The sequence below is a fragment of the Leishmania infantum genome, chromosome 36 (assembly GCF_000002875.2).
Source record: "Leishmania infantum JPCM5 genome chromosome 36".
Lineage (NCBI taxonomy): Eukaryota > Euglenozoa > Kinetoplastea > Trypanosomatida > Trypanosomatidae > Leishmania > Leishmania infantum.
The window spans coordinates 329,158-349,325 of NC_009420.2; the positions used below are offsets into that span (position 1 = coordinate 329,158).

General features: G+C 54.9%; 2 protein-coding genes across 2 annotated transcripts; both read left to right on the plus strand.

The window, feature by feature from the left end:
• Positions 1-3,297: 3,297 nt before the first annotated feature.
• On the plus strand, positions 3,298-5,670 carry LINJ_36_0960 (putative SNF1-related protein kinases; the record flags this gene model as incomplete). Its single annotated transcript, XM_001469476.1, has 1 exon — positions 3,298-5,670. One exon carries the CDS (start codon positions 3,298-3,300, stop codon positions 5,668-5,670), a length of 2,373 nt encoding a protein of 790 aa, XP_001469513.1.
• Positions 5,671-14,962: 9,292 nt separating this feature from the next.
• LINJ_36_0970 (mitogen-activated protein kinase-like protein) lies at positions 14,963-19,654 on the plus strand (the record flags this gene model as incomplete). The annotated part of the gene is made up of 1 exon (XM_001469475.1): positions 14,963-19,654. One exon carries the CDS (start codon positions 14,963-14,965, stop codon positions 19,652-19,654), a length of 4,692 nt encoding a protein of 1,563 aa, XP_001469512.1.
• Positions 19,655-20,168: the final 514 nt, after the last annotated feature.

The following is a 20,168-nucleotide window of genomic DNA, read 5'->3' on the forward strand; positions in this document are numbered from 1 at the left end:
GAGGAGGATCTCACTATCACTTGCCGTTGCATAGCAAACCCCCTCTTTACTTGCTTGCCCCATCGCGAAGACAGCTTTCACTTCGCACCGGCGAGAGTGATTGCAGCTCCTCCCCTCACTTCCTCCCTCCTGGAAGTCGCCCCGCAGAATGCAGCACTTGTATACGACTCTGACACGTGCACAAATCCACTGACACTTCGCTTTTCACCTTTTTTTTCTCGTTTCCTTTCGAGATCCACTAAGTAAACGTAAACATCTGGCTAACGCACACAACGACACCTCCTCTTGCCGCTAGAAAACCAACGAGGGACGAGGATGTGCGTACGTACGCATACAATTTGGCGATGCTCATCTCTTTGTTGTGTGTCTTGACTTGTTCTCCCTGTGTCTCTCTAACCGCGTTTTGTGCGCCAGCTGTGTCGCGCGGACACGCCTAGACCTCCCCTTTTTTTTCCCCTCGCGAAACCTGTGTCTCTTCGTCTGCGCATGCGCGTGTGTATGCGTGTGGATACGCATGGATGGAAATGGGGCGCAGGGCTCTTTTATTGTCTCATGTGGTCTCCTTTGACGCACTTCGCATGCGTCGATGAGGACACTCCACGCTCCCGTACGCTCGTTTTACGCACGTCGATGTATGTGTACGACGAGCATGACGCCCGAAAGGGTGAGCGACGGTCGCAGCTGCAGGCTGTGCCGAGGCAGCGGCGTACTCAGTTGGAATGCACGCACCTTCGGGTAAGACAAGGAGACACATGAAGTCGCAACGCCATAATCAACAAATACATTGTAGGTGATAACTCCGCTAACCCGTGTGAAGCTGAAGGTGTGTGCCCAGTCTCGGTGCCCATGCCCACGCGTCGACGCGCTAGTTAGCTCGGCAAAGCTGCATTGCCTGTTAGCTGGTGCGTGTGTGTGTGTGTGTGTGTGTGTGTGCATTTCTCTTCAGTGTAATCGCTGTGGCGTGCACACATCAATGCAGGCGGGCAAGAGCGTGACATATGCAGCGCCGCGTTGCTGCCCTACTCATTCTGTACTTGAGCCTGCGTGCGCGTGTATGTCTGCTCACCTCTCTCGTGCAGCAACAGCTTCCCCCACCACCTCACCCCTTCTCTCCTTCTCCCCCATTCCTCCCTTTCGTTCTCTCTCGCACGCACCTTCCACACATCGAATCCGAATCTCCTGCGACGCAATGCGCAGTTAGACCCCCCCCTCCCCGAAAAAAAAAAAATAGGTAACACAAACTCCCCAAAGGCAGCAGCCCCCCGCACGCGCGCTTTCTTTATTTCACACAAGTGCGCGTGTGAGGCTTCGTCGAGTACGCATTCCTTGACTGAAGCCGGTGCGCTCAACTCTATCCAACACCCCTACCTCCACTTCCGTTGTCGTAATCCGTTTCTGATAGAGCATTTTTTCCTCTGCGTGGCCCCTGGCGGAAAAAAGGACGCTGCAATCCGTGAGAGCAGATAAGAATCACCGGAGCGCCATAACACACGCGCTCGAGCAAGGGACCGCGTCATTGTTTGGAGCCGGCTACCGTTCGTGAGCAGGCGCGTACGCACACCACCTCCTCCTCTACACCTATTCATACACACCGGCCCGTTCTCACGGCGGTGTGTATACGTCATTGCCGCTGTTTTACTATACACAGCCACCGTGAGTGATTTGTACGAACGTCTCGTTGCTCTTTTTTTTAGATTTCGTAGTTTGTGTTTTCTTGTCGTTGTTTTGCCGATTGCTTCTTACCTCCTCCTCCTCCACTGTCTGCCTCTTGGTGTCGTTCCTTTTCTCTTGTCTCTGTTTTTTTCTTTCTTTTTTCGTATGGGTGCCTGTGCTCTTCTCTGCCGTCTTTTGAGTTCTCTGCCGTGTCCACTCAACCGTCTTCGCCGTTTCCCCAGGAGCCCACCTCTTCCCAAAGCGCACACTCGAATCTGATCGACTCCCGCGTGCCCCGTGGCGACTCCATCGTTTCTTTTATTGTTATTAGTATTATTATGTATTTTTCGCGTGTTTCTCATCCCAAAACCCTCCGCATCGACTGAGCGTCTGTCTTCCTCGATCGGTATCGCGCACCCTTTCAGGCTGTCCTTCACCCTTTATACTGCACATCTCATTTGTGCTTCATGCTGCTGTGCGCGTGTGTGTGCGTGTGCGTGCTGCGGCTGACCTTCTCTGGTGACTGATTCCACGCCCTTCTCCTATTCGTCCCCTCTGCGATCCCTCCTCATTCTTGTTCGCCTCTCCGTTTTCCTCATTCCGGAAGGTCAGTGATCGACAGTGCAGTCCAAGTACGCATAGCGTCTGCTCACGTTTACGGTCTCTGGACCCATCAACGTATAGACGGTTGCTGCGTATAGAACGACTTGTAGGGAACAACACGGAATAGAGCAAGAGAGCACAAACTAACGAGAGCGGAGAGGGAAAGCCGGAAAAAAAAAGGATAGCATATACTCCACTAAAACGTCTACAGCCGTTCGGTGTTGGCCCGCTGCGCTCTCCTTCCCTCTCCCTTTCCCTTCCAAGGGGCTCCTACGCGCGTGTGCTTGTGTGTGCGTGCCTGTCTAATTTTTTTTTCCGTTTCGCCGTCTTTGTATCTTTCCCTTTTCTTTGGGTGTTTTGTTTCACGTGACGCATTCTCTCCCGCACTTCTCTCTCTTTGCTCTTCTTATCATTGTTCTCATCGGATATCTGCCACGAAGCCGTACTTGTGCCCGCCTCGGGCTCCGCTTCTCTGGTCGTGTGGTGCACAGCCACACACCCACACGTCCCTACAACGCGCTCGCAATACATGACTCTTTTCCAACAACGACAACAAAAAAAAACGCCACTGCTGTTTGTCCTCTCGCTGCTTGGTGCTTTCTCTTTCCTGTTTTATTTTGGTTGCATGGTATGTGTGCACGGCGCCTCTTTAGTCTCCTTTTTTCGTTGTTTCCGTTGCTCTCCTCCTCTTGCGCCCCGAACCTGATTCCGCGACATTATTTTTTTTTTCGTGTGTGTGTGTGTTTGTGTGTCATTGCTGTTTCCGCTGTCCTCGTCGCCCCCCCTCCTTCTCTCTCTGGTTTCGTTTTTCTTTCGTACATTTTCTTCGACTTGATTCCATCTTGGATTGGGTGCTGCTGTTGCCTTTGATTTCCTTTTTGTTTCTGCTAGTGTGGTGCGCGCGTAGGCAGGATTACAACCTTTCCCTCCCGCTCTCGCGTGCGCTGGTATAGTCCATTGATCTGGACGCCGCGTGCTGGCGATCCCAGCCACTCTTCGAGTAGACTTCCTGAGATACGAAATCGAAAAGCGTGGCGCATGATGGCGGACGGCTACCACAACAAGCCCGCTGCCCCCAAGGTGGGCCAGCGCTTTGGCCCCTATCAGGTCGGCGACACCATCGGCCGTGGCACCTTCGCCAAAGTAAAGATTGGCTACCACGAAACGACCAAGGTCCGCGTAGCGCTCAAGATTATATCACGCAAGCTGATGGAAAGCGACGCGCGTTCGGCGCTGAAGATCAAGCGCGAGATCAAGATCATGCGGGTGCTGCGCCACCCGCACATCACTCGGCTCTACGACGTTGTCAAGACGAAGCACGACATTGTGCTGGCCATGGAGTACGTGTCTGGCGGCGAGCTGTTTGACTACGTTACCTGCAAAGGTCGACTAGAGGAGCCGACTGCGCGCGCCCTATTTCAGCAGCTTACCGCCGCTGTCGCCTACTGCCATCGCTACCGGGTCACACATCGCGACATCAAGCCAGAGAACATCATGATGGAGCACGGGTGCCACAGCGTGAAGTTGAGCGACTTCGGGCTATCCTCCATCACTCATGACGGTCGCTTCTTCGAGACGAGCTGCGGCACACCCAACTACGCGTCCCCGGAAGTGGTAAGCGGGCGGCTCTACGGCGGCCCGGAGGCGGATGTGTGGAGCTGTGGCGTCGTGCTCTATGCCATGCTCTGCGGCACTCTGCCATTCGACGACAGCAACATTGCTCTCCTTTTCAAGAAGATCCAGACTGCGGACTACGCCATCCCTAGCCACGTCTCCGCGCAGGCACGAGACCTGCTGCACCGCGTGCTGGTCGTGAACCCGCTGGAGCGCGCCACCATGGAGCAGGTGATGCAGCACCCGTGGTTGCGGCCTGACTTTCCCCGTTATCTGCTCTCGTTGCACTTCGCCGCTATCGTGGAGACGACGCGCTTCGCGAGCACCTACTATCTCACGGAGGACATGTTGGATGAGGAGGTGGTGCGCGTCGTCGCCTCCCGCTTCCGTGTCTCTCCGCAGGAGGTGGCGTCGATCATTATGTCGGAGGAGGAGCGCATCCCGTCGATGCGGGCCGTCATTAGCGATGAGGACAACCCGAACTCCATGGCGCGTCGCTACCCCGCCGCGAACTACTTTGAAATGTACTCAAACGTGTTAGACTCGAAACTGTGGCCCACGCCGGTGGAGATCGCCGCGGCCGAGGTGGCCCTTCGCGACGAGGCTCATGACATCTACGTTTCCTATGTCATTCTGACGCAGAAGAAGCAGAACAAGCTGGCTCCGCAAGAGCATGCCGCAAACCCATCGTTTGGAGAGAGTGCCAACTCCCTCCTTCAGTCGCAGGCCCAGCAGGGCTATGGCTCCCTCAACGCAAACTCGCTGCAGCAGCTCACCGGCAACAGCAGCTTCACCGGCCTCAGCTTCAAGGAGACGAGCTCGAGATCGCACACGGACGCCAGCTCGTCGCCCGCATCGAAGAAATCGAACCATCATAACGGTAAGACGCTTCAGAATCTATCGTCGCCGTTGCAGCACATCATGAACTCGACCGTGCCGGCGGCCCCTCCTGGGGACCCGTGGCAGTCGGGCTACAACGTCGTCGCGGCGCCGTTTCTCCCACTCCACGCGAAAGGTGCCACCGGCACCGTACTGGGACAGCTCCTACGCGTGCAGGAGCTCCCGGTGCAGCTGCTTATGTCTCGAAGAATCACGGTGAAACCTGTCAAGAAAGAAGCATCAAGCACGATGTTTTTGTCGCCCGGGCTTCCGAAATCAACACCTGGTTTTGACTGCATCAGCGACACCGGCGCTGCGCCAACCTCGATGCCAACGGCTCCGCAAGGCAATCTGCTGCAGCCGCAGCGATCCCCCACGACGAGGACGAGATCGGCGGCACCAACTCTGCTACATCCGCACTCGAAGGTTGAGGTGGGTCTTAGCGACCCCCACTCGCCGATTCCGACCGGCAGGCCAATGAGGAGCATCGGCGCCGACGCGCGGCACAACTTGGCCACCGCGGGCGGCGAGACAGCGCTGGACACGTTGTATCATGCAGAGACAGTAACACGCTTCGGCAACGACTTTATTCGCAATGGCGTAGCGTTTGTGAACTCCACCAGTCACGAGACACTGCAGGAGGTGTACGAGGCCATGAAGGAGGAGGGGCTGCTCTGGAAGGTCATCTACGACTACTACTTCTCCGTCGTGCGCTACCCAAACATCAAGCTGCAGGTGAAGGTGTACAAGACCAAGTCGGATGAGCAATTGGTGGACGTCAAGGTGTCCGCGCAAAGCGGGATGGCCGCGTATGACGTGGCGCTGTCGTTGTTAGAGCGGCTGCGCACCCGTGCCGTTAACAAGCGCAATACGCAGATTCGTGAAAGCCATGCAAGCGCCCTCACGCCGGATACCACTTGAGCGCCTCCGCTTATTCCCTTTCTCTCCGCATGAGCAGCAGAGCAGTGTAGACCCGCTCTAGTTTCAAAATAAAAACAAAACGGGAAAGAAAACGAGGAGGTCCACCTGATTGCCCTTACGCGAAGGCCGGGCATCTGTTGCGCGGGTATCGTCTTGTGCTCCGATACAACAGTTGTCAAAACACCTCTGTCGGCGACTTGTCACCGCCTCATGCACGTCTTTCCTTCCCTTTTTTTCTCTCGTTGCCCAAGCGATGTAGGGAGCGGAAGAAGGTAGAGAGAGGGAGCAGCTGATTCTTGCACCTTGTTCTTCCCTCGACTACAGCTTGCCATTGTGTGTGTGCGTGTGTGTATCCCCTGAGCCCGTGGCCGGGGGGGGGGGGACTCTACCTCCCCCTTTCTGTTATGCTTGCTGGGACGGTGTAATCATCCCTTTCGCGCCATGTGACGGGCTGGGTTGAGTTAAACTCATGCTCTATGGTCGAAATGGGAGCACCTCGAGAACGACAAAAAAAAACAAAACAAACACAAAATGGATCCAACCCCTCCGCCACCCCCTCTATCTGGGTTTTCCTGCATAGAGTGCTCGCCTATGTGTTTATTGCGTGCACTTTCCTTCCAGTTGCTCTCCGTGGATCCGTTGATCTCCTCTGCAACCCCGTTCTTTCATCCTCTTCGTGCTGTTGTTGTACATTGGTGAGACATCTTGTGTGTGTGTGTGTGTGCGGCTCTTTTTTTTTTTCGAATTTCAGTGGTACCGGTTCTTTTTTTTTCGCGGAAGTGAATATGTGCGTTCGTAGTGCGAGCAATACCGCCGTTTCGATGCAGAGCGCGCGGAGAGCGAGCGAGCCACCACACGCACCTGCTCGGCGTAGCGAGTACTGTGGTTGAAAGGGTGAGACAGGCTACACTGAGTGCCCTGAGGACTAACGTGAGCTCTCAAAAAAGAAGAAATGAAGCCAACTGGTTAATGGGAATCAAACAACCCCCCCCACACACACACACACAAAATCGTGGCACAGTGTGGGCAATATGCAGCATTGTTAGTACTGGTAGCTGTGTGCGTGTGTGCAAGTATTGGAGGGCGGTGGAGGGCACATCTGCTGCACCACACATCACCAGCAGCTCTACATCACGTACCCATGAAGCGTTGCTGATTGAAGTGCGGTGTGGCGCCACAATCTCGATGCCATCTTACCCGATTCAGGGCATGGATAGATGGCACTGCCACACCCGTGTCATCTAAATGTTGTTTGCTGCTGTTCTGTTTACGTCCTCTCCGCTTTTGCTGCATCTGTCTCTGTATCTCTTGCCTCCCGCTCTTTGTTTTACGTGGTCGCCCACGGTGGCGCGCACAGGGGTGCAAGCTGCCGCAAACCCTTTGCCGACGTGCGAGGTCGAGGAAAGGAGGGCGCTAGAAAACAGGATGAAGAGAGGGGCGTCGATCGCGCGCGCACTGAACATACCAGGTCGCTCACCGCGCTTACTCGGTTCATCCACACCGCTTCCTCTGTTGCGCTCCCGTCTTTTTCTCGGCGCCCCTGCTCTCTTTCCACCGAATGCGTCTCGCAAAGAGAGAAGCGATCCTATTTTGTTGCGCAGGCCCTTGACCCTATTACCTGCAGTGCTGGAAGGGGTTCTCGTTCTCGCTCCCCGCCAAAAAGTAGTCGCGAGCGCACTCGCCTACATGCACACACACACGTGGACATGTTCGCCACGTCATCAATTACGCCTCTTGTCACTCACACATGCAAGAGACAGGCGTTGACATCCACACTAACCCCCCCTTCTTCCTCCCCATTCGCACACACACACACACACACAAACACAAACACACAAACATGCACAGGGAGCGTATGCAAGACTCCTTTTCCCTCTCTCGCTTCTTTGTGTGCGGACCGATCTTGCTGGTGACGTTGTATTCGCGTTTTTTTTTCGTGTGCCTTCTTCACCTTCCCGACACTTGAGCACTTTTCCCGTACCTTCGAGGTGCCCGAGGCTTCGCAGCCAGGTGCAGCTCACCGACTGCTTAGCGGGTCGCGATTCACAGACAGCGGGCATGCTTAACGGCAGCAACGGCGCAGTATCGTTCTTTTGTGGAGCACGTGTCGCCGGCGAGAATGGCAAAGAGCAGCGGTCAAACAGCGATCATGTCGTCGCCATCACCCCCCCCCCTCCACGGCCGCCGGGGCTCGGAACGGCCGAAGCAAGGGTTGCTTTCAGTGGCGGTTGCTGGCATATGGGTGAGCCTGGTTAGCGCCACCAGCCATTGTGGCTCGGATGCCCAGCTATCTATACAACGCTGAGTACCTCCCCGACATCCTGGAGTTTTCGCCTCATCCACGCACTCAGGAAGGCACCCTTCGAGAGCCGTCAGGGCATCCATCTTGTGTACACGATGGAGAGCGCTCCCGGCCGGTTCGACCATCTTCAAAGGCCCTGCAGAGCAACCTGCTTGCATTCCGTACTCCTTCCACCGCGCCGGCATTCGGCTGTTGCCGCTGCGCCACTGCTACGAGAATATTCGAAACCTCCTGTTGCCGTAACTGCTTATCGTCGTTTCGCAGGGGCATCAGCCATTTGGCGTGGCGCTGTACCCCGTTTCCCTTTTGCACCGACGCGAGAATATGGCGACAGCGGGCGACGCGATGAATTAAGCAGGTGAAGACAACGTGCTGCTGACGACAGAGCCCTGGCGCATGCCGAACCTTACTGTGTCATCCATGGCTGGCGAGCGCACCGCCGGGGTGACGGAGCGCGAGCATGCGGCGGGGCATGCCGCTGCTCCACTTCCGCCTTCTCTCTCGCAGGGGCTGGGGTGGGTGGGTGGGCACTAGGTGAAATGAGAGGTGTTGCATCGGTGCTGGCCTGGTGCTGGAGGGCCGCTCACAGCTGTATTCGGTGACAGAGGTGACGTGTGCGAGGCTCGCGAGGTACGAAGTGGCGCCCACTCTGGGATGGCCGATCTCGTTGAGATTAGAGTGTCGGCTGTGCAAGGCCATGCCATGGCCGCTGCAGCGCGTCCTCAACCGGCTCATCGCGTTTCAGGTTGCATCTGTGTCGGAGGCGTGTGCCGCGGCAGAGACGGCGGCGGAGGCCGTGAACGCGTCGCTGCGCTTCTACGGCCCGGCCGACGCCAACCTGGCCCTGAGCAGAGGGAGGTGAGAGGTGTGTCAGGAGATGCATGGCTGGCTGGTGGTTTAGCGGGGCTTGTTCGTCCGGCTGACACAGGAGTGCGATGAAGTGGGTTAGTTCGCTGAGGGAAACTGAGGCGGATGCCAGAAAGCGAGAGAGAGTTTGCGCGATGCTTGATGATGCACGTCCGCGTCAGCCACTCCTTGACTCGCCCGGTGAATTTTTGAGCGTTGGATTGATTGCCTTTGTTTTCACCGGTGCTGTGCACAAGGCTAGATGCCGATACCGCCCTGCCTCACCGAAACCACTCACAACGCATACACTCACACAGCAACCAAAAGAGAGGAAAGCGTTGAATGCAGATGACGCGCATCTGACAAAACCAAAACTCAGGAGTACTCCATGAACGTCAACGCACCACCGTTTGAGCCCCTCCCCGTATCTCCTGTGTTTTCACTGGGAACATCATCCGATCACGAAGGACGGAAGAATGGCATGTCTCCGAATCCCGTACACATGATCCTGCGCTGCGACCTCTTGTGGGTTGTGCGCCGCCCCGCTGCCTTGTGTGGGTGCCGGTCGCCGCGTTCCTCATGCTTTGACGCCGGCGGCACCCCTTCCTCGTGACCTTCACTTTCACCCTCTCCCCTCTACATTGTCAGCTGCGTCTTTCGGCCGCTGAGGTTTCTGTCGCGTTCTGCCTCCGCGCCTTCTGATGCTGTGCCATATTCAACACCCCCCCCCCCTTTCGCACACATACACGCATACACAGCTACTCGGTCTTGGTGCGCTTGACGGCGGTACTAAACGCTTGTGCTACTTCACTGCCAGGACTGCCCAGCTCGGCTGCAGGAGGGTGTTTCTTTCTCCTCCTTTCTGATCCCTTTTCGCTTTTCATATTTTTTTCGCCCCTCTCCATCTCCTGCCGCTCAACCTGCCCTCGATTCCGGAGAGGCGTGCGCCACGTACTGGTTTTACACCTTTTCGACGCTGCCCCTCTCTTCTCCTCCTCTGGCCGCTGCCTTCCCTTGACAGAGCGTGGCGGCGTGAGAGCACGACTCATCGAAAGCTACTCGTTGAACGCGAGTGCTGGGCAGTAACGAGAGCGGGCTGTGACGCGGACGAGCAGTCACACACATAGGCAGAGACGGATAGCGGGAGGAAAGGCTTCTCCTTGTCGGACATCTATTGTGTTATCAGGTATTCTGAGCCGCATTCCTCTCCCACTCTCTGTGACGACGCTTTCTGCTTCACCGTGTACGTTTCTTTCTTCTATCTTTTTCCGGCATCTCCTCCTGCCATTCTCTGCTGTTTTCCGCATTCTGTAGCTTCTTCATCTCTCTCGCTCCCCTCTGACACCCCACCTATCAAAGACACGTTTCCCACACAAGTTTGTTTTCTTCTGTTTTAGTATTCTGTATAGTCTTGTGTGTGTGTGTGTGAGCGGCAGCTCTCGTTTGGCGCCAAGTGAGTCTATACCCCATTTCCGCTTTTTTTGGCTAGTGCTCACTAGCGTGGACCCGTTGCTTCGACTCCGACAACCTCTTGCCCCTCGTCTCCGGCCGCTCATCTGCGACCGGCTTCGTCTTCTCGCGGTGCGCAGCTGTAGACAGGGTGAGAACTTAGCGTGAATTCTCTCGTTCTCTCGGCTGTGCGCGCGCGTTTGCCCCTGTGCGCTGGATGGCTGTTCTTCACAACATTCTTTGCTTGCGATTTCCCCGAGTCCTGGTCAGAGTGACAGTGCCACGCCGCCCTCCCTCTCTTTCTGTGTGCGTGTATGTGGACGGGTGGGTTTTTTTTTCGTGTGCTCTGTAAGGAAATAAATCACCGATACGCAAGTGTAGGTGGTCCCTTTTTCTTTGCTTCCGTGTTGGGTTCTTTTTATTGTGCTCTCTCTTGTTGGTCGCCTTCTTGAATTGCTTGCTCCTACTGCAGACACCCTCCCTCGTCTCTCTCCTGAACACCACGCCGAACGCCATTCCTTGCGCCGCCTTTCTTCCTCAAGTGACACTGTGGAGATCATCCTTTTTTCGGTCGTTTTAGATACGCATTTTTCGTTCTGCCACAGGAGATTTTCTCGGCCGTCTCTCTCTCTCTCTGTTGTCTTTCTCCGCATCGTTTTGTCTGCTTTTTTTTTGCCATCCCCGCCGGCGCGTGTGAACTCTTTTTTTGTGTGTGTAGTTTGGTGTTTTGTCCCCCCCCCGTCCTCCTCCCTTCTTTTTTACCTTTTTTTCCTGGTCCTAACCTCATTTTGTGTGTGTGTGTGTGCGTGTCTTCGTTCTTTTGACCTTTTTTGCCTTTTCTGCATTTGGTTTCTGTTAAAGCATAACTATATCTATCTCGTACGTTGATCGGTTGTTGGTGTGGATACGTATAGCATTTGCTTGTGCTTGCCTTCTTTTTTGTTGTTCTTTTCGTGACCAAGAACGCTTCCTTCACTTTCTCCTTCGCTCTTTCCCACTCCTCATCGCAAAAGAAAAAGGAGGCCAACATATTTAAGGAGTCGGCAACGTTAAGGACAGTACACTCACGTGCTGTTTGACATTCTCTTCCTAGAGCTCAGTAAGCTTCTTTGTGTCAGCTGCTGTCTTGTCGAATACCTCCGTGTCGTGGTTTTCCAGCTCTTGTTTTTCACTTCTCTTGTGCGAGTGTTCATTCTGTTCTCTGTTTGCATGCTTGCCCTGTGGACTTGACGACCGTCTCACGTCCTGTGCTTGCTCTGCTTTTTTTTTAACTCTTCTTTGCTTTCGTCTGCTCTGGTGTCGCCCTTCTGTTCTCTCTCTCCCGATCTCTTCTTTCCGTTTTTTTTTTTTTCATGGCTCCACCCCTCTCACCTCATCTCACCGTTGTGTCGTCTCTGTCTTTTCCTTTTTACGCGTGTGTGTGTTCGGGTCGGCTCTCGAAATCTGTGTCTTCTCTTTGTGTCTTTTCGTTTTTCTCGTTGTTGTTCCTTACATATTTTTACTTTCTGGTGGCCTTTCTCTTCGTATTACCTACTCCCCATTTCTCCTCATCACACTAGAGGCTTCTTTTTCTTTTTTCTTCGTTGCGTTATATTTCTCTCTCCCTCTCTCTCAGCTCCGATCCAGCTTTGGTGAGCACCACAAATACGGAAGCGAAGCCCGGTTTCACTTTTCTGTCGCACATTGTGGTTTGTGCCTGTTGTTACAGTGGTTTTTCAGCCTTTCTTTTTCCTCTTCTCGTCGCTCTCTCTCTTTAGGTTGCGTGCATATCTCCGCCACGGTGTGCTTGCCCGTCTTCTATTTCCCCTCTTTTTTGTGTTGTCTTCGGTGTTATTCTGTCGGAATAGAAGAGTAACACTCGGCTTTCCTTTCTTCATTTTGTTTCCCGTTTGTATCTTTTTTTTTGCGGGGGGGGGTTCTTCTACATCGGTACTCTAAGGTACCTGCGTGTGTAAGCGTGTGCGTGTGTATGGCCGTGCTTGTGCCTTTTAGCTCACACATCCCACAGATTCCGTTGTCAACGCGAAAGTGAGTAAAACGAAATAAGACCACCACAGCAGCGGATTTTTTGATTTTCTTTCCAGAATAAAGAAGACTACTTCAACTCGCCTCTTCACACCTACCCCACCCCCTCCCTCTGCACATCAAGATAACTTTTGAGATAAAGATATATATAATCAACTATTCGTGCTTCATCGCTCTTCCCGATCGCAAAAGAAGTGCAGACGGCGATCTTTTTTTTTTCTGTGTGTGTGCGTGCGTGCAGCTTACGAAGAGCGCTTCCTGAGGGGGAAAGGAAAGGCACCCTATATTTTCATTCTGCACCTTTCCTTAGTTCTTCCCTTGCTCTTGTATTTCACCGCTTCGCCTTTCTCCAGTTTGGAAAAAAAGAAGACCAACTATCCTTTTCTGTAGTGCTATTGCTTACTCGAGCTTGGTGATTCCTTCAAAATTCTCTTCACATTATTGTTCTTGCGTCTTGTTGTTTTCGCTCTTTTTTCTTGCGAGGAAACGGGGAAAAGTGAGTGGCGAGCGGTTTTTCTTTATTTGTGCTCCTTTTGTTTCGCTTTTTGTCTCTCTGAGCGTGTGTGAATATTTGCCCCCCCCCCGCCCCCTCTTCGTATTTTCATTGCCGTCCCCTAATCCCTGGACTGTAGACGAGGACTTACCACCATCGTTGTCTGTGCGTTATGTTCCACGGTTCGCGCCCTCTTTCGCCCTCTCAGTTTCTCCCTCACGATTTTGTATTACGGTGTGCTCTGTCGAGATTGGTCGACGCTTTTGCTCTACATTTCGCACTGATTCTCCGTCTTTGGGATTCGTTACAACGGCGTCTCATCAGTTTGTGGTTTTCTCTCTTCGTGTTTGTGTGTCTCTTGCTCTTTGGTTCCGCCCTCCTGCATCTTGGTGCATTCTTCTGCATCGTTCTGTATCTCAGTATCTTTTCGTTTGTTTTGCTTATCTTGCTACTTTCCTCGTCTTTCAGTGTATTAATCTCTGCTTCTCGGTGTCTGCGCCTTCGTCGTAGCTCGCTTTTTGTCAGAAGTAAGCGCGGGGCCATACCTCACGCACGCGGCCTGATAAACGGTTACGCTCACATTCGAGCGCATTTTTCAAACGAAGAGACAACGCGCTGGGTCACATTCTAAGTGCGAGCAACTGTGTGCTCATCCCTCTCCTCCTTGCTTCCGTGTTGACTGCCTCTTGTTTCTTAGACCTGAGGTTGCTCAACCTTTTTTTTGGTTCCTTTACCTCACCTTCCTCTTCTTCATTCTCTGTTGACCCGCACCGCCTTCGCACGCGTCAGCGTGACGCATATCTGGACGATTCACTGGTATCGGCGCTCGCGACTTCACATTGTGACGCGTGCTGTCGCCGTTACTTTTCTGCAACGACAACGGAATATAGTCGCCTCAAGACGCGAAAAAGTGGTAGCTCCTGCGAACAGACTCTCCGTAGGGCTTAGCGCAAGTGCAACAACCCATTTTCGCCCGTGGTTGAAACACATCAATACCTTCGCAGAAAACGAACCAAACAGAAAGGAAAAAAGGAGAGGCGCCAAAAAGCCGAGCGGCACCGTCTTTGCAAAAAAAAAAGAAAAAAAGGGGGAAAACACACAACCCAACAGCCGAAGCAAAACAAGAAAAAAAAAGACTAGCGCAGTGGCGGTGCGTGCGTTTGTGTGCGTTCGCGTTGGTGATTCTCTCTCGAAGAATATATCTGTCTCCCTCTATCTGCCTTTTGCTTTTTTTTTTGCGTACCACTGTCGTTGTTTTTTTTTGTCGTTGTCGTTCTCTCCCTCCGTTGTGCTTTCTTTTCAGTGCGTCGTCTGCGCTCTTTTTATTTTGGCCTGTGTGCGTGTGTGTGTGTGTGTGTCTTGGCGCAGGCTCCACCGCATCCGAGAGAAAAAAGGAGAAAACATTTCTTTTTCCCTCTTTCTTCTTTGCTTTTTGTTTCTCATTTCTTTGTGAGCCTTTCTCTCTCCCTTTTGTTTTTCTTGTGCTTCTTTTGCTGTTGTTGTCGTATGACGTCCGCGCTGTAACACTTGCCATCCAGAGTCGGTTCTTGGGTTCGTTTTTGTTTATCGTTTCGCTTCCCACATCGACGCACGCCCCTTTCCATTCCTTGACAACACAGAGCAGGAAAGGGAAGGAAACGGTGTGCTGCTGCTTTGTTTCGCCTTGACTGTGCTCGGGTGTGCTCGTATGGCTTTCAGCTCATCTTTCACCACGTTTGTAGCACCCTCGACTTGGACACGGACGAGACTCGCAAAAAAAAAAAAGAATAAAGGACGAGGCCGCCATTGGCAGACGCAGCTCGAAAAGACACGGAACGGAGCGCAAGGAGGAGACAGTAGATCTATCCTCCAGAGAAGTATGAATTGACCTGCTCTTGTCTCTGTCTCGTCTTCGTTTCTGCTCGTTTTTTTTTCTTGTTACACTCGGACGCGTTGGTATTAGACACAGCGCGATTTCGTTTCTTTTCTTTCTTCTCTCTTCCTTTTGCTTTCCTTTTTTTTTTGTGTAGTTTTGCCTTGTTGGTGGATCTGGCGCTCTTCTTTTTTATTCTGTTTTTCATTCGCATCGGTTGTGTCTTCGTTTCATTGTCCTTCCTTCCTTCCGCGCCCGAAACCTCCTCTCTTCTTTTCGTTTTACCGCTTGGACAGTTGCTATTTTTTTTTTTTTGATCCGAAAGATGCCTAGTAGCAGTAGCGTGACGCAACCGGAGCCGGAGGCTACTCAGGGGATCGAGCTGCCGGCTTGTGCACGCAAGCCGCGGGATCCGGACTTCGAAGCCCCCGCCTCCCTCCACGCGCAGTCCAAGGAGAGCAATCCATTGGTGCTGGCGCCACCTCCCTGCCCGATTATCTGCCCCGAGCACGAGCGCAAGATGCGGCGCACTTCTAAGTCGTGTATTGTGCCCCCGCCGAGGCAGCGCCAGTTCATGGGCGACGTGGTCGGGCTCAAAGTGCCCGACCTCGTAACCGGTTGGAAGCTGCCACGGAAGAGCAGCGCACACCGTTGCTTTCTTGCAGCGGGCGGTGACGTCACGGTAGAGCCTCAGCCTTCATCCCTCGCAGGCGCGAACACCAAGTGCCCTGTGCGCGTCCCGGCTTGTGCTGGCTCGCCGACGTGTGGCCCGCGTGGCGAAAATGGGGTGCTCATCGTAAGTCAAGACGACCGGCCGGCGGGCTTAGTGAACTCGCGCCGCAGATACAGCAAGGAAAGCAAGCCCGCGGTGAACGGCGAGGATGGCGTCCTCCTCAGCGAATACGAGGAGGACTCGGCGGACGCGGCCGTTCGACAAACGGTGGCGCGCGTGCGGAGCAAGAACTGTGTTCTGCTGATTGTCCTGCTAGTGATCATCATTGTGCTGGCCGTCGCAGGGGGAGTGGGCGTTGGCTTTGTGAACAAGCACTACACTACGTTGACGCATCGGATGTATTTGGAATCGGGAGAACGTATCGTCCTAAACAGCTCCGTCATGCTTCTGAAGAACTACCATGAGACGCTGCGGGCAGACGCGCGCCATCTCCTGTCCTTTGTGCGCTCCTCGATGATCGGCAGGAAGCCGGAGAGCATAGCGGTAGTGCAGAGCACTCTGTATCTTCCCTTTTTCGAGGCGTGGAGTACGTGGCTGTTCTCCTCCAACGTTCCATCGACGCACTCGATTTACGTATCCATGTGCGGGGAACCCCTGGCCAACACCGTAGACTGTCCTTTCATGGCGCTCACTATTGTGTGCATGCCCAACGTCCTACAAGCGGCGTGCTTTTACATGCATTCTGACGAAGTGGACAGATCGCGGATGATCGTGAATCGCATCGAAGTCAACGAGTCCGGCATTCCACGGATAGGTGCCTTTTACAAGTACGTGCCGCTGAAGGTGAACTACGCGCACTACCAGACCAACAACGACTATGGCTACTTCCTTGACCAAGACTGCGCCGCCTCACTCGACGGTAAGGTGCACACCACCCTGACCATTCGGCGGCAGATCGTCGTGGGCGACCTCGTAATCATCTGCGACGCCAGTGGTTTCTTTGAGCGTTGGTTTCAGAGGTTCGAAAAGGGGCTGCAGAAAAAGAAAGACAGCCACTCCGTGCTTTTCGTCAACGATGGCACCGTTCTGGCGTACGACTGCGGCGCCCCGCCTCGCCATCGACACGTCGTCTCCCCGTGCAGCATGCGACTTGTGCCGCACAAAATGGGCGATTGCATGGCCGGCAAAGCGGATATGATAGACCGCATAGTGGACACCTTCACAGTGGCAATGCAGCGAAACAAGTTGATGAAGCGAGGTGGGCTGTCGAAAGACCATGTGGCGCTCACGGAGAGGGTCGGCGACTACATTGTGGTCTATCAGGACTTTTTGAGCTTTCGCGTGGGCGACGGCGAGCCCAAGACCGTCTTCATTGCAGCGTACGCTGTGCCACTCGACACCTCGCTGGGTCGCGACGGTTTTGTGCAGATTTCCATCTGCGTCGTCATCATCATCATCTGCATGTTCCTCCTCGGCGGTGTTGCGATGGTGGCCGTGAACCAGATGATGCGCGTGGTGGAGGTCATTTCCCAGCTCTCCACGCACGCTGCCACGTACGACACGAAGCGGATGCGCAGTGTGCTAGATCGCCAAAAGCCTGGCATGCTTGCCCGGGTCATCACGTCCGCTGATATTATCAACTGCGAGTTCCAGCACATCCTAACGAACCTGAATGCGTATCGTCCGTTTCTGCCCCAGTCGCTGCTCACCAAGAGCAGCTACTCCTTTTCCGACGAGCCGCTGGAGCCGCCGAGCCTGTGGCGCAGCGACGTGGCCCTGGGCGGCAGCGCCGCGGACGACGTTGTTGTCGACGAGGACGGGGTGCCGGCCAAACCGCTGCCGCGGTTCCACCTAAAGAACACCCTCGAGGGCAGCGTTTCGAACCCGGTCGAGAACTGGCGACTCCTGCAGCGTGGTTTTCACCGAACGAAGTCAACGATCCTCGTCGTCAGTCTCTCGAACGTCGCCCTGGACGCGGGTGAATCAGTGGATGCGGTAAATCTGTTCGTGCAGACGGTGCTGAATCACGCGGCGATCGCCAACGGCGTTGTGGAGGTCATCGAGTTCCAAAAGATCGTCGTCTCCTTTAACTCGCACTTTCCAGTTCCGCGGCATCAGGAGAAGGCCTGCCTCTGCGCACTCGCGATCCGCGAGGAGTTCAGGGACAGGGGGTGCAGCATTAGCATAGGCATCGCGTCGGGGTATAACTACGTCGGCACCACTGGTACGGAGCAGCAAAAGGCGCGTGTCATCATGGGTGAGAGTGTGGTGGTGGCACAGTCGCTGACCAGCCTCAAAAACTACCTCGGGTGCTCCATCCTAGCCACCGACCAGGTGGTCTTTGAGGCCCTTGTGACGGCGGTGGCGGTGGATGTTGTGCAGCTGTACTACGAGCATAACCATCAGTGGGTGCAGTATGGTGTGTCTGAGATCATTGGGAATCGATACGCCGTGCTTTCGCCAGATATGCAGCTCGTCAAGTCGGTCTTTAAGCTGGTCCGCTACCGCCAAGCAGAGGAGGCACTGGAGGCGGTGCGGAGGTACGTGGACGCCGCCGCCGAGCGGCGCGAGACGCCCTCGTGGCCGGTGCGTCGCATTCACGCCCTGGTGGAGCGCCAACAGCTGTTGATCAGGAGCGGCTATCGACGACAACGCCTTCAATGGCAGGCCCTTGAGGGCGATGAGATTATCATGAAGCACCTCTCCGAGGAGAACCAGTCATACAACTCGAAGCGGCAGCCCCGTCTCATGGCAACCGTCAGCACGGCCACAGTGGACTCCCTGGCTACATTGTCGACCCATGCCAAAGCGGCCCCGTGCGAGTTCGGCTTTGTCTCCGGCGACGTGCTCAACGCCGGCAGCGAGGCGGAACTCGCGCGAGCGTTGGTGGGCGAGCAGTCGAAGCTGAGCATGACGCGGCGGCAGTTGGCGCCGATACCGAGCTCATGCTTCAGCGAGGATGCCCTCTTTCCTGTTTTTACCGTCAAGAGCAGCGACGGCGATGAGGAGGAGAGGTCGCCAGGCTCATCGAGGTTGTCGTCGCAGCATAACCGCGTCACCGATGGCAACGCGGAGGCCAGTGGCGCGGACTCTGAAGAAATGAGGCCGGTGCTGCTGGTTGAACCACAGACACTGCGCAGCGAGGAGCGTCATGATGTGCGCATCGGTGCTCTACTGCCGCCGTTCACAGTCACCACTTCATCACCGTTTCTGCCGGCGCATGACATGGAGTACCCGTGCACCACGGCTGGCATCTCTTCGATGCTGTCGAACAGTCGCCGGCACTCGGCACTGGACCGCCAGCGCCACATCGCGCCCACCCCTCTGCACGATGGTACTTGCCACGCGAGTACCTATGCGACATCCGGCGCACTCGGGGGCGTTAGTGGAGGAAAGTCTTCCATTGGTGCTTCCCTCGCTACTACCAGTGCTGGCAACCTTGGTCGCACAGCGGACTCGGCACTCAAGCAGAGCAGTGAGAACGTCGCGGGCTTGGCCAAGATGCACTGTAGCTACAAACTGCCGCAGCGTATTGTGTCGGTCAACGGCCAGGTGTTTCACCGCACCTCGCAGCTTGTGGGGCGCGGGTCCTTTGGAGAAGTGTACGTCGCCATATCGGAGACCGGATCGCTTGGCGCCATGAAGGTGTTTCCGCTGAACGACAACAACGCTCCGCAGCTCATCCGCGAGGTGGAGACGCTATCGCAGATGCGGCACGAGAACATCGTCGGCTACGACTGCTGCGCCGTTCAGGACAATTTCTTCTTCATTATTTGTGAATATTTGGCTGCCGGCACACTTGGCTCTCTCATTCAGAAGCTCGGGGTGATCCCGGAGCGGGCGGCGCGCAAGTACGCGTGCGACATGCTCTTCGGGCTCGGCTACCTTCATCAGCACTCATGGCTGCACTGCGACATCAAGCCGGAGAACATCCTCGTGACCTCTGACGGCACGTGCAAGCTGGCAGACTTTGGTGCCGCCTCACTGGGGCGAAGCTTGACGGACGCAGTTTCCGTGCGCGGGACGCCGCGTTTTTCGGCTCCTGAGGCTATACTGGGCACGTGGAACCAACAAGCGGATATCTACAGCTTCGGCATCACCGTCGCTCAGATGGTGACGGGTGTGCACCCGTGGCACAAATACACGGAGCCCGACCATCTATTTGTCGCGCACTACGCGGGTGAGATACGGCACAGTCTGCAGACGGGCATGCCGTGCGCGATGCAGCCAGACCTACCGACGAACCTGCAAGACAAGGAGCTGGAGAGCGCCATCCACCGCTGCTGCGAGTTCGACCCTGCTCGGCGCCCGACAGCGGAGGAGTTGGTGACGCTGCTTTCCTAGTAGCCGCCGTTGCTCTCTCCTTCTTTTGCGTTTCTGTTCCACGGTGTAAAAAAAATGGCCATCGAGCGCGATGTCTCGCTTTGTGTTCACGTGCCTTCTCGCATGTCTGTGTATGGCTCTTGGTGAGTTCTGCGCCGTTTCTTCTGTCGCTCTCTCCGTGCTCCCACCCCTTCTTCTCCCCATCACTCTATTCCATACTCTCCTTTTGCACTCTGGGCGTGCATTCTGTTGTGGTTTTGTTGCCTCTTCGGTCTCACCTCCTTCGGGGATGTCATCCTGATACACTAAACCCAGAGTGCAAGCAGATCTTCTCATGCCTAAGCTAGCAGAGACACAGTTGCCTGCGACCTCTCCAAACCTCCTTGACATATATGGTTGCCACCCACGTAAGGTCGGGGTGGGTGGGAGGAGGGCGCGCTCCGTGAGAAGTGCTTAATGGTACTCTGACTGTCCAGACACACCATTCGTGTGTGCGGGTGGGTTTCTTTCGCACTTCCGTGTACCAGATTCTCGT